We start from the raw sequence: 16890 nt of genomic DNA on the forward strand, positions 1-16890 counted from the left end.
AAAATTGATGAGCTACGTATACGAAAAAGCCTTCGTGATCACTCAAATCCATTGGAGCTTCCAAATGCAAAGTAAGCCATAGTTTTTTCACAACTGAGTGGCTTTTTAATAATATTTGTTGCAGATTCATAAGTTATTTTCGATTAAATAAAGAAGCATTTTGTTTTTTACTGAATGAGATGAAGGAACACTTCCACAAACGTGTGCGAGGAACGGCCATACCTCCTATATTAAAATTATGCGCAACTCTGCGTTTCCTTGCTGACTATGGGTATCAAAAATGCAATGGAAATGATTTTAACATTGGGTTGGCGCAATCTACGATATGTTTAGTAATTAAAGAGGTTCTAAATATAATTGAACAACGTATTTGTGCCCAATGGATTAAAATTCAAATGACTGAGGAGAAGCAAAACGCTTCAAAAGTTTCATTTTATTCAAAGAGTGCTTTCCCGGGAGTAGTTGGTTGCATCTACGGGACTCATGTTCGCATAATTTCAACAAGAAAAGAAGATCTTAACAGAAAGGGCTACTACGGTTTAAACGCGATGATTGTACATATGTATAAAATCTGAATTATATTAGAAACAAAATGGTATAATTTCTTAAAATTTTTAGCTTTGTGATTATAAGATGTCTATTCGGTATGTGGATGCTAGGCATGCAGGCGCAAATCATGACTCTTTTGTTTTCAATATTAGCGATTTGAAAGTGCATTTACAGAACAACATACAGAATAACACTTGGATCTTGGGTAAGACTTTATCGTATTTATTGCTAAATAATTAGAGTAATGTAATTTCTTAGGCGACGCTGGCTATCCTCTGCACAAATTTTTAATGACGCCTTATCGCTTGGCGGAAGCTTCTTCACCCCAAGCACGCTACAATACAGTACACTCAAAGGCCCGGAATATTGTAGAGCGGACAATTGGTGTACTCAAGAGGTGATTTCGATGTCTTTTATCTGTACGAGGTTTACATTACACTCCCGAAAAGCTACGCAAATTGTGAATGCTTTGTGCGCATTACACAATATTTGCCAACACTTTCAAGTGGAATCTCCAGAAGAAATACCATCTACTTCACATACTACAATGACCAATGATATTTTGGACATAGAAAGAGAAGAAGAGGATACGGCTCGAATAATTCGCAATAATATTATGACTTCCCTCTAAATAATTAAAATATTAAATTTCATTTATTATTTCTAATGTGCTATTTATTCAGGCATATATTTAAATTTTATTTAAATAAATTCATTAAATAACAATATCACTTCATTTTTTAATGTAAACTTAAACTATGGTACAAAAATATAAAATATCACTTCATTCCAGAATAATTAAAAATAAAATAAAAAATATATTACTTTGTGTCTTAAATAACAAAAAAAAATTAAAATCTTTGCGAAGATTTTAATTTAGCAATTTTGAGGCGTTGCATCTCAATTTGAATTTATTGTTTCCAAATTGTGGCTTTCCTCTTCCAACTTCTGGAAACTTCTCCATTAACTCCACAAATTTTTCGAATTGCATTTTTGTTGCAACTTTATTTTTTCTAAAAATTTATAAAAAATATTAATTAAAATTAATTCAACATTAATTAAAATAGCTATTTTACCCGTCCTCCATTTTTCTTTAATATTTTTTTGTATTTCACTGCACGAATGTTGAACTTCAACTGCTATTAAGCAGTTGAAGTTTATTTATATACTAGTCAACCCCACTTGTACAGAGTTGAAAACCGCAATACCAAAAAAAGTTGAAGTTCGATCATACTTCAACCGCAATTTTTTTTTACGGATTGAGTTGAAGTTGGCAATACCGAATTTTTAAACTTCGACTGAAATGCAGTTGGGTTGAAAACCGCAATAGGGGCATTAATTTAAAATTTCGATAACTTTTGCTTGTCGTTATGATATACAGCCCTATTCTGCATTTCTACTCGAATCGAAATTTTCTCCGATTGGCAACTTTGGTATTCTGCGTTTCGATTCAACTTCGAAAATTCCAATTCTATGTATTCTGCATTGCGATCGTAATTACGTTTTTGTACGTTGAAGTTTTGTCGGCGGAAAGCCGTTATATATTCATTTTCGTGCACTTGGATAAAATAATTTCCTCAAATATGTAAGTAAAACTTTATGATTATAGTTGTAAAAGACATAATGGTGGTGTCCTTGGTTGTTTGTGCTTAAATTATATTTTTGATATGTTTGCAGGTCAAAAGTAACAACGGCAGAGCAATACAAAAAATTGTGTGATATGATGGCCACGAAAAGAGATATTGCGCAGGGCTTCCAAAAGCGACCGAAGGATGAAGTACAGGAGTTTTGGGAGGAGGTTGCAAGGAATTTAAATGCACTTGGCCCACCAACAAAAGATTCCAATACATGGATGTAGGGTATTACCTACAATTAATTTTAAAAAATTAAGTTAAATCTAACGTTTTCGTGCAGGTCTGGATTGACTGAAAATGCTACATGAAGCGAAAATTATCGCATAACAAAAAAGAAAGGATGAGCACCGGTGGAGGTCCTTGTCGTTTACAACGCATAAGCCCACTTGATGAAAAGGTGATAGCTTTGACGGGTTTGGAAACGGATGATATCCCTTCAACCAGTAGAGCTAGCAGCCAAAATAGAGAGGCGAGAGCAGACAACAGATACAAATCAAAAGAATTTTATGCAGAGACGAAAAATTCAATGAAGCTGCCTTTGGTAAAATGGAAGAAGTTACTTCATATTTACGGCACATGAATCGTTCTCTAGAAACTTTGGCGGAGACTGCAGTGAAGCAACTTGAAGAACAGAAGCGACACAACAGAATTAAGGAAGAGCTGGTGAAGGAAAAAGTAGAAATAAAAATGCAAATGCTAAGATTAGATCCAAATTATAAGCCGGATTCAAAGTAGTCATTTTTTAATTGTTAGCCTTTTATTTATTTTACTATTATTCATTTATAAAACGAGCTGTGAAATGAAATAAAAGCATTTACTTTTTTAATATAGGAGCTGTAAAATGCACTGAATGCAATTGTTTTTATTTAATAGAATAATGTAGGGCATATTTTGAATAATGCATTGCTCTCCTCCTCAAGTAATATCGCTGCCGCTACTGATTCCATGTTAGTGTTTAAAAAAAAAAACGCAATATAATTTCTTTATTTTAATAAACCAACAATAATTTGTGTATTTTTGCTTTGTTATGTTTCATTTTCACACGTTTCAAGGCAAACAGCTGACTTCGAAGGAGCTACAGCTCTTCCTCTTCTTCTTTCAATCCAATCGTAACTCAGAATACCTATTTTCGATTCAGACGGAGCGTAGAGCGGGAACGTAATCGAAATGCAGAATAGGGCTGATAATAAGACCATGGGAATAGGGCCGAGTGTTATACCAGGAATAATGGGATGCCCAACTCCTCTCTCGCTGGAAGTGAGAGAACAATTGCTAAACGTCAAAACCACCTAAACTTTGACAGTTGACTGGATTGGGGAGGTTTTGACGTTTAGCAGTTGGAAACGAGCGATGGCCAGATTGAAATCTTACCAAAAAAATATATAAACGGAGGGATTTGTTGCATCGTTCAAGACCTCTTATCAAAAATGCAAAACAATGAAAATTAAATAAATTTGTGAAATTTAAAGGTATTTGATGAAATGTTTTGTAATTTGAAACATCATAGTATTATTTTCAATTGAAAATTATTAAAAACTTTTAATGATTGAGAGCTAAAAACCTTAAATCCTATTATTGGGTATTGAAAGGACAAAAGTCAGTTGTTATAATATTCTTTAAAAAGATTTAAATAGTTTCTCCATATAATAAATAACCACTGTTTAGTAATTTATATTCGTACTAAATGTTGGGTATTGGGTTAAATGCCCAAAAATTGTTATTTTGTTCGATCTGGCCATAATGGAAAATGTTATAAAAAAACGCTTATTTTGAGGCGCTCTGAAATGCCCAAAAATTGTTATTTTGTTCGATCTGGCCATAATGGAAAATGTTATAAAAAAAACGCTTATTTTGAGGCGCTCTCACACTGGAATAAGTTGGGCATCCCATTATTCCTGGTTATACTAAGTAGGTGGAGAAGTAAAACAAATTTCACCTTTCTCAGAGATTAAAATTAAGTTTATAATTCTTCATATTTTTAATGAAAACACCATACTAAGAAATTGTTCGTAGTGTATAGTTATAACTCCATCCATATCTGTATCATGTTGTCTAAACGCCGTTGTAAGGGTCTAGAAAGAAAACGTAATAATAAAGGTTCGCAAATTGATAAATGAATGACTCACATATAAAACTATACAACATTGTATGAAGTCATCGAAAAGTATTGTTCCTTTTCCGAACCGATCAAACTTCCGTATTAGAATATCAACAAGATTATCAGATAAGCGATAACCAAATGAAGACAATGCTGTTTTAAGTTCCTCTTTATCAATATTACCCGAATGGTCCCTGTCGAACGAGCGGAAACAATTCTGCCAATCTGTTACATATTTCCAGAGAGCACCAAAATCTTGAAAAGAAACTGTTCCTCTATTTTCACGATCAAACATTCCAATCATTAATCGAACAGTTTCTGGGTTGAATGGGCTCCATGTTCCATTTGAAAGTGCTATCTGCAATTCGTCGGCTGAAATGTGTCCGCTACGATCCTTGTCAACCCTGGAACATAAAGAAATTCAAAATCTTATACTTAGTGAATAATTGCATACCTTTGAAATACATCCCACAAGAATTGCTGATCTGGAACCGATGATTGAAAACTATGCGCCATAATTTACAATTAATGTCATAGTAAGTTCTACTAACATTTATATTAGGTATTCAAAAAATATATCGAACGCCATATAGAACACATCTCAATAAGTACCAGTTCACACACAAACTTTTTGTTGGCCAAAGCGATTTTTGTTTGCGAGAGGATGATGAGAAAAGATGAAGGGATCATGTCGCTCGGACTCAAGTGGTACGATTTGTATTCTTGTACGCGATAATTCGCTGCTAGCAGCGTTTGAAAGACTGCGGTACTCCCGTAGCATTTCATTTTGCTATTGCTACCGCTCTCACTTTGTCGGGAGCCATACAATTACAATGTAAAATTATGTGCTCTGCTCTGCTCGGAGTTTTATGTACAGCATCAGGTAAGTTGCTAATATTTTATTTAATTTGATTAGAACAAGAAAAATGCAGTTCATAACGTTATGAAAAATTTGTAGATCCTACGAATACCATGCAACAAATCGTCATATGCTGTTAGTTTGTTACACCGCGCTCTACCAAAAATGGATAATCAAGCATATTAGAGATTGCAGCTAGTAATCTCTATAAGAAAATGCGATTAGACTCCATAATTAGGTAGCAATAGCGTTAATCTAAGTCTGACTTATGCTATATTCGGACCGACATTGAAAACATCTTGAAAACACATTTGTGGGTTGTGGAATCTAAGTCGTTCGGACCGACAATGTGTGTTTTCGATGAGTTTTCGCTGACAACTCACAAATTTATTTGGTTGTTTACATTTTGAGCAACGACAATGGTAAGTTTTGGAAGCCTTAATATTGGCTCGCGAAAAGCACCAATTTTGTTTTGTCACAATTCAATGAGTAGGGCTTCTCCCCTATCACTCCACAAATTTCTTTTTTGTAATTTTGCTTTTCCATTTTTCAATATCAATAGGGGAATTCTCTTGCTCTTGCAAGATTGCACGATGACACAAAATTCAAAAATCGTATACCGAAATATGCAAGACCAAGAAATCACCCATTGCAGCATCTAGTGTTATATGACGGCACGAAAATAAACATCGGTTTTGGCCTGATATATTTTACAGCCATTGCAAATAATTTTCTTCGTGTGTTTATTGTTGTGCCGTTGCACCAAGAGGAAAATTCTGCATTTCGTGCACCGTGCAGCGGTTTTGCAAGAGCAAGAGAATACCCCTAATATAAAAATATCAACTGGCATATGGAATGTAAACAAATATCAAGTGACAATTTCCCTGCAAGACGGGTAGTTGTTAGCAAACGTGTAAACGAGTTGTTATTGTTCACTTTTGCATTCGTTAAAATATTTGTTACTTTTGTTCAGAGAGTGGGAAAAAAGTAACACATAGCTATTTAATGTTCAATGGTTATCTCGCTCTAACCAATGGCAAATATCGCATGCTGCCTTGTTCTAACAGAATACATCCATTTGTTAGCAAATCTCTTCACAGTATGTTACGGGTAACAAATTCTTTCGTTAGCGCAAAGCTTACCTATGTGTTATCGATAACAAAAAGTATTTGTTACCCGAATATCTGTTAGTGTTATTATTTTGGTTATCAGTTTGTTACCTTTAACATGTAATCATTTTAGCAGGAACAAGCATTTCTGTTACCCATTTGTTACTCCTAGCAAATTCAATTATTTTAAATAAAAGTCATTTTTTTAAATTATTTTGCTTTATTTAATAATAAAATCAAAATCAGATATTAATTAAATTAATAATATGCCTATTATTATTGCATTCGGCAGAAAAATTATATAGAAGTTATTTGAGTATAAAAATTATAATTGTAAAAATTCATATTTTTAAAAGTAAAATTAGACACTTCAACTTAGAACTAATATATACAACTTAAAACTAATATTTACAACTTAAAACTAATATGTACAACTTAAAACTAATATTTACAACTTAAAACTAATGTGTACAACTTAAAACTAATATTTACAATTTAAAACTAATATATATAAGTAATAATAATAAAACTTATATTAGTTTATCCCTTAGTTTATGTTTCTGGTGGCTTAAGGCCACAAATCTCCGGAGCTCCCCACATATACTGCTTTTATCCTTGTCAGGAAATATATCTAAAATTAAACGTTATAAGTTAAGGCATTCAAATATATACCAGTAAAAAAACTTACCAAAAACTAACCCTACGCACTTTAGTTTTAGTAGGGGTTTCTTCTCCTTGCGCCCCTCTAAATTGTAATGGTACATTACATCGTCTGAAAACAAACACACACACACTGCCTTTTGCGCCCTTTGATTTCAGTATTAGCCGCATCTGTAAAAAAAAATTACAGTAAATTATATTACAATCGCATAATATTTAAAAACGAAATATTTACCATAGCATCCGTGCTTTCCTTTTGGGAAAGTTTGTCTTCCACGAAGCGCACGTGCTCTTCCGACGACATGGGCAGTTTCGAAGCGAGCTCCACGTAATGCTCGTCCTCCAAATCACCGGTGATGCGGCTAATTGAATGGTGCGTCTTTGCCGCTATGACGCGGCATTCGCGCAATAATTTACTTTGCGCCTGCACCTCGGCCTTCTCTGGCATCTAGAAAATTAAAATATAAAAATTAGCTTCTGTTTTAATTTGGTACTGTAATACTGCGTTACTTACTTTGTCTGTTAGGGACTTCTCAATGGCAGTGAGACGGGTCTCAATAGCATTCAGCTTTTGGATTATATCTGAAAAACATAAATGTATTTTTATAAAACAAATACTAATATATTTATATATTAATACATTATACCTGCATGGCCGCCAGACGATGGTGACGGTACCACAATTTCTGATGGTTCTTCTGGAGGAGCGCAAAGAGGTTTGAAAAGGTTTTCTTATTCATTATTTAAAACTAAAACTTAACTGATTGATAGGATCCACGTCGAAAACTAAAAAAAAAATATTATATAATTATTATATAAAATTAAAAATATTAAGTGGTCGTTTAATTAAAAAATATAATATAGCAACAAATATTACTTTGATAAAGATTTTTGATTTGTAAATACTTACAAATAGTGTATTACAGGAGGAAAATATAGTTGAGAAGTGTCTTTTTAAAAGAGAATATCTATTTCTTAATTAATTTTTGTAAAATGAGAAATCATTATAAGGGAAATATTTACTGATTTACCGAAAAATAGTATTTCTGTTTAGGACACATAATTTAACCCTTTTTTACTTGCGACATATCTTTTTGAGATCAACATCCAAGTAAAGAAGTTGTGTATTTCAGCACTAAAGAAAAGACTATATAAATAGTTTAAAAAAAGTAAAATGTAAATATCCTTTTTTGAAAAGACACTCCTCATTTGCTTGAAGCTTGAAAAAGTTTAATTTTAATTTAATTTTTAAAATCCTGCTTAGGAGCAGAAATGCGTATATGTATGTTTATGATGAAACACTAATCTTGTTTTTATTTTAAACAATTTTAGATATTCTGCATGCGAACAGATATCTTGGACGAACAAATGAAAAGTTTTAATTATGGAGGAGGTTATCCAGTTCAAGAATTTAAATATTCGAGATATTTGCGTTTAAAGGTGGGTTTCCAGCTCTCAAAAAAAGCAAAAACTTCATATAAAAAAACGCTTATGAAATGATCAAGAAGTTTTCTGGAGAAATTTAATTTTACACTTACATATATTTCGCTTTTTATGTTCACTAGCACTTCACTAATTCTGAAAAACCTCCTCAATCCGACAATACCCATTTTATTCCCGAAATCCTGGGACGGTATTCTAAAGTCGGCACAATTATAATTGTAACCGCACAACTCGTTTCAATTTAGATTTTAAATTTTTTACATTTACACATGTATGTATGTATATACATACATATATGTATATGTAGATATAAAGTACAAATTACATATTTCACAAAAATGCATAATCTATAGCAACTATTTGAAATAAATATGCGCTATTTAGCTTTACTAATTTAAAACTTACTCTCTTATTTGTTTGTTGTACCCAATATACTTGAATCCTCCAAATGTTTTCTGTAATATTAAAATTTTTAATTATACACACAACATTCAATTCACAATGCTTACCTTTTTCTCCTAGTTAAGCCTTTAATGCCCGGTTTCACAGTCCATACTTAAGTTGTGCCTAAATAAAATCTTAGCTAAGTATTGTTGCAAACTGAGTGGTCGTTTGCGTTTCACAGTCAATGCACAATTTCTATAAAATTTTATTATGATATATGGCAACGTTATGGGCAACATATGTTTTACAAATGTCATTCATAAAAATATGTTTGAAATATTTAAATTATAACAGACAATACATAAATTTGCGAGGAAAATTATATCAAAAATTGATGAAAACAACAAAAGAACCCCAAATTTCATCACTAGCGAGTCAGAGCACCTATGGGAACTGAAGGAAAAGTATAAGCTGTTATTGAGTGCAAACGAACGGACACTTGCCCTACGCTACGAAAGATGTCGCTGAAAATTCAAAGCAAATTCAAAACAAAAATCAGCTGTTATTTAAGCACTGCTTAAGTCTCCCCTTTTCAGTACTTAAGCATTACATAAGTATGAACTGTAAAACAATATTTTCCTGTTTTATCTTAAGTACAACATAAGTATGGACTGTGAAACCGGGCCTTAGTTTCTCTATACAAAAGAAATTAATAATATTCATATGTATATATAAATAATAGAAATTAATTATAAAGTATCAAATTATCAAGTAACGAACTTACCTCTTTAAAATCCAAAATAAACTGCGCTTTTCGTTTTCTTCTTCTTGAAAAATTGGGCATTCGTCTCTCCTATTCTAGCAAGTTAATATTACAATATGTTTAGAATGTCGATAGTTTTTCTCTATCTTACTTAGGTATTCTCCCATTCAATTGAAAATTCCAGAAAATGTAACAGTGTTAGTGAACAGCTGAAAATGTTTCAATGTGTTTGTGCAATCTGTTATAGTGCCCATACACGAGCACACAAGTGCGTTCGATCGGTATGAATTCCTTTGCCCATACACGACAAACAAATCCATTTTGCGTTCGTTTTTCACAGAGTTAACATGTGCGACAGGCAAGCGGAACATTTCTTGGAATTTATTTCTAATGTAGCATTTTTATCTATTTCATGGTATTTCGTTAATAAGTTATTCCAACTTTTTTTTTTCTTACACTATGTACATATATGTATGAGCGCTTAGGCAAAAAGCGAAAACTTTGAAGAGTGATTTCTCGGTTTTTCATTTTTACGATTATTCTTAATTGGCGGGCAGGATAGAAAAAAAACTAAACGTCGTATGGAATTAGGGCAAAGTTTATTATCATTGACATAAAATTATCTTTTTTAAACAGCATAAAGTAAAATTCTTTCGATCAAAAGCCACTATTTATTAAATTTTTAATAAAATTTTAAATTTTACACTTTTTTTTGGAATTTTCTTAGTTTAACTAAAAGATAAATTAATAAAAAATATGAATCTCTTTGAAGTTTTTGTTTCCGATAGAAATTGCGACCTGCATCCTGCCCGCCGTCCGAAAAATGTACATGCGAGATGCATCGGGTAATTGCTTCCCAAAGGCAGAATATCAAAGATTTCGTATCCAAAAAATTTGTGAAAGATATTCAAATATATAACTACAAAGCCTAGAAATTTCGCTTGAATCAATTATTTCTTTCCCTCCCAAAAAAATCCTCAAAAAATTGATTTTTTGAAGCCTCGAAAGCAGGCTCTGCCCGTAACACTTGCCCTTGTCCGCGATCTTCACTGTTCGGCGACACGAGAGAAATGAGATTTTGTGCGCCGACAACGCCATACACGATAAACATGTTCGCGCACCAATCGTAAAAAATCAAACATTTTCGCGAACATGGATCGGTACGCGAACAAGCCCATACACGATAAACCGCAAGCGCACACATACCGATCGAACGCACTTGTGTGCTCGTGTATGGGCGCTTTTACCTCCGTCTTGCAGGGTTAGAGCCGGCAAGATGTGTCTTCCAATAAAATCGATTAAACTAGAGCAGGCACCGATTATAATGAGGGAATGTAAGTTTTCAAGTAGTTTTCAGCCAAAACTGTGTTTTCGTTTGACAGATTTTACATGAAAACACGTTTTCGTTGTCGGTCCGAACATAGTATAAGTTTTCAAGTAGTTTACAGAGAAATCTGGTTTTGAATGTGTTTTCGTTTGACAGATTTCACATGGACGAAAACACAAGTTTTAGGCCGAAAACCAGTTTTTCTCACGAGTAGAGTACATTGAGATTTAAGAAATGTTGTTGATGATTGGTAGGTTTTAAACAACATTTCAAAATGGAATATACTTCATAATAATGATTTCAACTAATTTAGGATGAATTTGACGATTACTTCGAATTTTCTTCAAGAAACAATTGTTGATTTGATGTTTCTTCGCAAAACAAGGTTTGCCATATTCACATTTTACTGAAAAAAAGTATCAAAAATTGGTACTAGATTTCTTGAGAGCTGCGTACTAGCACAAGTAAGTTTGTCGCAGGAAAGTATCTTGACCGTTTCTTAAGCGTTTTTTTATATGAAGTTTTTACGTTTCTTGAGAGCTGCGTACTAAGCTTAAATGAAAAATTCATTGCAGAGCAATTAAGTGTCACAGATGTGGATGTTAACCTAGTTGTTGAGTTCTTACCAAATTTACCAAAAGAAGCGCCAGATCATGTCATTATTGAATATGGCCCAATACAGGTAATGTTTACACGCAGTAGGTGGTGAAGATAGCAAAAATCCTTGGTGAACATTATGGACTATTATAAACATTTTATAAATATTTATTTATTTTTTTTATTATTCAGAATTGCAAAAGTGTAAACTCATTTTTTTATGTAATCCAACAACAATTTTTTTAAACAAGTGTAAAAATTTATAATTTTATGATTTTACGATGCTTTATGACGGGTTGTGAGTACCCTATTAGAGTAACTATTTTTGTAATATTTATTATTAAATTACTTGCCCTTGTCCTGTTTTATTCATCAACCAGTAGACGCAGATAAAACTCGAAAGGACGAGGCGACAAACCAATTACGTGAAAACAAGGAAAGAGTAAAAACTGAACAAGAACTGATAGAACATGTGAAAAATCGAATGGTTAGATTATATATAATATACTTGATTCATCAAGGATGAGGTTGATTGACTTCGCCGGAGCCAGAAATATGGTTATCTGTAGTACTAGATTCCAGCATAAGAAGATTCGTCAAGCTACCTGGCTGTCTCTGGATCGAAAAACTACCAACCAGATCGATCATGTTGTGATAGACGGAAGACACGTCTCCAGTGTTTTAGATGTGCGTGCGCTCCGTGGTCCTCACATCGACTCGGACCACTATCTTGTTGCAGCCAAGACTCGCACCCGCTTCTGTGCGGCACGCCAACAAACACAAGGAAGGTTCGACGTCGAGAAGCTGCAATCACAACAGACAGCCGAACGATTTTCTACTCGGCTTGCACTCCTGCTCTCTGAGAGCACTCGTCAACAACTCGATATAAGGGAACTGTGGGACGGCATTTCAAACTCCTTACGTACAGCTGCAACCGAAACCATTGGTTTTCGGAAAGTGCAAAAGAACAGCTGGTACGACGAGGAGTGCCGTGGCGCAGCGGAGAGAAAACAGGCTGCCTACCTCGCAACGTTACGATCGACCACTACACGTGCGGGATGGGATAGATACCGAGAGTTGAAGAGGGAAGCGAGACGCATTTGTAGACAGAAGAGAAAGAGGCTGAAATGCGTGAGTACGAAGAGCTTGATAAGCTGGCCGACAAGGGTAATGCTCGAAAATTCTACGAAAAAATGCGGCGGCTTACGGAAGGTTTCAAGACCGGAGCGTATTCCTGTAGAGCCCCCAAAGGTGATCTAGTCACTGATGCCCAGAGCATACTTAAATTATGGAGGGAACACTTCTCCAGCCTGCTGAATGGCCCATGAAGAAGTTCGAATAGCAATTGCCCGCCTGAAGAACAACAAAGCGGCAGGGGCCGACGGATTGCTGGCCGAGCTATTCAAACACGGCGGCGAAGAACTGATAAGGAGCATGCATCAGCTTCTTTGTAAAATATGGTCGGACGAAAGCATGCCCAACGATTGGAATTTAAGTGTGCTATGCCCAATCCATAAAAAAGGAGACCCCACAATCTGCGCCAACTACCGTGGGATTAGCCTCCTCAACATCGCATATAAGGTTCTATCGAGCGTATTGTGTGAAAGATTAAAGCCCACCGTAAACAAACTGATTGGACCTTATCAGTGCGGCTTCAGACCTGGCAAATCAACAGCCGACCAGATATTCACCATGCGCCAAATCTTGGAAAAGACCCGTGAAAAGAGAATCGACACACACCACCTCTTCGTCGATTTCAAAGCTGCTTTCGACGGCACGAAAAGGAGTTGCCTTTATGCCGCGATGTCTGAATTTGGTATCCCCGCAAAACTAATACGGCTGTGTAAACTGACGTTGAGTAACACCAAAAGCTCCGTCAGGATCGGGAAGACCTCTCCGAGCCGTTTGATACCTCACGAGGTTTCAGACAAGGCGACTCCCTATCGTGCGACTTCTTCAACCTGCTTCTGGAGAAAATAGTTCGAGCTGCAGGACTAAATAGAGAAGGTACCATCTTCTATAAGAGTGTACAGCAGTTGGCGTATGCCGATGATATTGATGTCATCGACCTCGACACCCACGCCGTTAGTTCTGCTTTCTCCAGGCTGGACAAGAAAGCACAGAAAATGGGTCTGGCAGTGAACGAGGGCAAGACGAAATATCTCCTGTCCTGACTGAGTAGGCAATTGAAAAGTAAATTCCTCTCTCGACGAACAAAAGCTAAACTCTATAAGTCGCTCATAAGAGGCTTGGGCGATGACAGCATCCGATGAGTCGACGTTACGAGTTTTCGTGAGAAAAATTCTGCGAAAGATTTATGGTCCTTTGCGCATTGGCCACGGCGAATATCGCATTCGATGGAACGATGAGCTGTATGAGATATACGACGACATTGACATAGTTCAGCGAATTAAAAGACAGCGGCTACGCTGGCTGGGTCATGTTGTCCGGATGGATGAAAACACTCCAGCTCTGAAAGTATTCGACGCAGTACCCGCCGGGGCAGGCAGAGGAAGAGGAAGGCCTCCAAGCCGTTGGAAGGACCAGGTGGAGAAGGACCTGGCTTCGCTTGGAATATCCAATTGGCGCCACGTAGCGAAAAGAAGAAACGACTGGCGCGCTGTTGTTAACTCGGCTATAATCGCGTAAGCGGTGTCTACGCCAATTAAAAAGAAGAAGAAGAAGATTCATCAAACAAAAAGGGGAATGACCCTGAATAAAAGTAAGTAATTTATATAAGTTCTCGATATTACTTTTATTTGTGACCACTGTATGAGACCTTTAGAAACAGTTGTAAAAAATGTGCGTTGCTTGGCGTGTAACAATACATTAGTAGCGCCAAAACACTATAGTTGCAACAATTTAGCCAATGTCTGAATTGTAAAATTCGATATTGTTCCGAAGATTGTCGTATGAACCCTGCAAGACGGGTATCTGTTAGCAAACGTGTAAGCGACTTGTTATTGATAACTTTTGCATACGTTAATTTGTTACTTTTCTTCAGAGAGTGGGAAAAAAGTATCACTTCGCCATTTGATGTTCAATGGTTTTCTCCTTTTCAATGGCTAATATCGCATGCTGCCCAGTTCTGAGATATGACATACATCTGATAACAAATCTCTTTACAGTTTGTTGTAACAAATACTTTTGTTAGCGCATAAACTACCTATGTGTTATGCATAATAAAAAGTATTTGTTTTTAAAATTTCTGTTAGTGTTATTATTTTGGTTAACAGTTTGTTGCCTTTAACATATAAACATGTTAGCAGTTACAAGGAGTAACTAGCATATCTGTTACTTCGATTTGTTGCTTCTAACAAATTCAATTCTTATGATGCGTTATTTAATTGTAAAATCATTTTACGTAAATTAAGTTTTTAAATTAATTAATGCCATACGTATGTATATATAGCGTGAGAGGAATCATCAATTTCATAAATACATTTTGTTAATATAGACTTTCAAAGTTGTTAATAGATAACTATCTTGTAATTTTTAACGTAAATGTACATATTATTGCAAGTTATATTAACAGAAAACAAAACGAAGTATAGATATAACTTTAAGGCAACAATTACATGAAGTTTCTTTCTATAACTTTTGGTGCTTGCTACTATTGTCAACTCTTTGTAAGTTTCTGTTTGTTTGATGTTAAACACTGACCCAGCGATGCCGTGTCCTTCAACGTTTATTAAATGCTGTTGGAATAGCGCCTCAAAACATTAACCACACAATCCTCAGATAACTGTAGTAAAGAACAAAATATTGTATTAGTAAAATTCGCTAATTGGAAGCTATTTGTGATAAGCTCAGTTGTTTCTAACGCTATTCACTGTTTCATCTGGATGTCATAAGAGATATAGCAAAGTTTCTCCCTCATAATTCACTTTTAAAGGCAGCGGTTTGATAACATGTATAACCACCAAGCAGTTTCAACTGTAGAAAAGTAATTTCATAATTTTATTTAACTTCTGTTGTCTAACTTTATTTTTATACTAAAGTATGTACTAAGTGTAACTAACCTTAAACAGATATCATGTCCAACAATGTCCAGTCGTTTTTGTAAACTTACTTCAATAGTTTTTTCTCGTATTTTTAATCTGCAAAAAAGAAAGTTTTAGTTAAAAACATTCGCCTTGATTTCTATATATAGGTTCATTTAAAATAATTATTCGTAGTTAAAATATTTATCAAATAAGAGCTTACTTCTTGAAATGCCAAAATTAACCAAACTATTGCGAATTTTTCAGCTTTAGTTATTAATAATTTTTCTTGAAAAATTGTGTATCACCTTTTCTCTTTAAACATATTAATATTTCGATAAGTTTGAAAGCGCTTTGTTCCATTCAATCGAAAATTGCACACAATGTAACAGTGTTGGTGAACAGCTGGAAATTTTTTAATGTGTTTGTGCAATCTGTTACCTCCGTCTTGTAGGGAAGGCTTTAAATAAACACGATCGAGGAAACAGCCAATAAATGCATGGAAGTAAGTGTAAATAAATAACTTGCACATTACATTTTTTAACATTTGCGATACTTTCAGAAAAATGCATTATAAGCCGGAAATTGTATCAGATTGTGCAAATTGTTCGTCCAATGGCCATGTATAGACAAAATAACAACAAAGAACAGTTTCTCCAGTCACTTCACTATGTGCAATCGCCAATAGTGAATACAGAAAAAAAGTATTGTGTGAACACTTTGAAATAACTTTTTGTAGCGTTTTGTCCAGCATTTGCGGACTGTAAACCTGTTACTGCTGTAAACGTAATGTTCCCGAAAACATTTATTATTATTATATTTAAATTTCTTAATACGAATAGTTCCATATTGAATAATTTAAAATATAATCAAACAAATAACTCCTAGCAAGAGGCGAGGTAGCCGATGCACCAGTTTTCTGTGGCTAATGAATGACAAAACAAATAACGTATAGAACAGTTTTCTGTAACCCATAAGTGAACCTAACAATAACAAAATAAACTATTTTCAGTAAAATTGCCCATACACGAGCACACAAGTGCGTTCGATCGGTATGAATTCGTTTGCCCATACACGACACACAAATCCATTTTGCGTTCGTTCTTCACAGAGTTAGCATGTGCGACATATAAGCGGAACATTTCTTCGAATTTATTTCTAATGTAGCACTTTTATCTATTTCTTTGTATTTCGTTAATAAGTTATTCCAACTTTTATTTTTCTCAATTTTTATATTTATCACTTTTCATTTGCCAAATTGTGAATTCATTTTTTATAAGATCAATAAATTCTGATACGAAATCTTTATTAAGGGAAGAGCCTGCTTTAGAAGCTTCAAACAATCGTTTTTTTCGTTTTGCTTAAATTTCCTTAAAAATTATCTAAGGATATGTCCCAAAGTTATAGATGGGAATTCGAAATATTATCGAAGCTAGAAGGGAAGTGACCGGGCGTCTAGCAGATATACATATGTACATATGTAT

At 34.6% G+C, this 16890-nt stretch overlaps 1 protein-coding gene, 2 long non-coding RNA genes and 1 pseudogene across 3 annotated transcripts; 1 reads left to right on the plus strand and 3 right to left on the minus strand.

Annotated features, from left to right (window-relative positions):
* Positions 1–416: 416 nt before the first annotated feature.
* On the plus strand, positions 417–1228 carry LOC120780581. Its single transcript, XR_005705914.1, has 3 exons — positions 417–562; positions 619–754; positions 808–1228. It is a non-coding gene; the product is annotated as an uncharacterized LOC120780581 (long non-coding RNA).
* Positions 1229–4120: 2892 nt separating this feature from the next.
* Positions 4121–4856, minus strand: LOC120780455 (programmed cell death protein 6). Its single transcript, XM_040112730.1, has 3 exons — positions 4736–4856; positions 4310–4685; positions 4121–4255 (listed from the first exon to the last, which is right to left on the minus strand). The coding sequence occupies exons 1-3, from the start codon at positions 4795–4797 to the stop codon at positions 4154–4156; spliced, it is 540 nt and encodes a 179-aa protein (XP_039968664.1). The 5' UTR covers positions 4798–4856; the 3' UTR covers positions 4121–4153.
* Positions 4857–6761: 1905 nt separating this feature from the next.
* Positions 6762–11047, minus strand: LOC120780868 (annotated as a pseudogene).
* A 3808-nt stretch (positions 11048–14855) lies between these two features.
* On the minus strand, positions 14856–15952 carry LOC120780578. Its single transcript, XR_005705913.1, has 3 exons — positions 15630–15952; positions 15446–15523; positions 14856–15359 (listed from the first exon to the last, which is right to left on the minus strand). It is a non-coding gene; the product is annotated as an uncharacterized LOC120780578 (long non-coding RNA).
* Between the last annotated feature and the right edge of the window lie 938 nt (positions 15953–16890).

The sequence above is a fragment of the Bactrocera tryoni genome, unplaced genomic scaffold (assembly GCF_016617805.1).
Source record: "Bactrocera tryoni isolate S06 unplaced genomic scaffold, CSIRO_BtryS06_freeze2 scaffold_25, whole genome shotgun sequence".
In the NCBI taxonomy this organism is placed as follows: Eukaryota; Metazoa; Arthropoda; class Insecta; order Diptera; family Tephritidae; genus Bactrocera; species Bactrocera tryoni.

Excerpts from the sequence above, each read along its gene's own strand:
- LOC120780455 (XM_040112730.1), bottom strand. The coding sequence starts at position 4,797 with ATGGCGCATAGTTTTCAATCATCGGTTCCAGATCAGCAATTCTTGTGG. Across the intron at positions 4,686-4,735 it reads TTGTGGGATGTATTTCAAAG|GGTTGACAAGGATCGTAGCG; the intron begins GTATGCAATTAT and ends TTTATGTTCCAG. Across the intron at positions 4,256-4,309 it reads AATGTTGTATAGTTTTATAT|ACCCTTACAACGGCGTTTAG; the intron begins GTGAGTCATTCA and ends TTTTCTTTCTAG.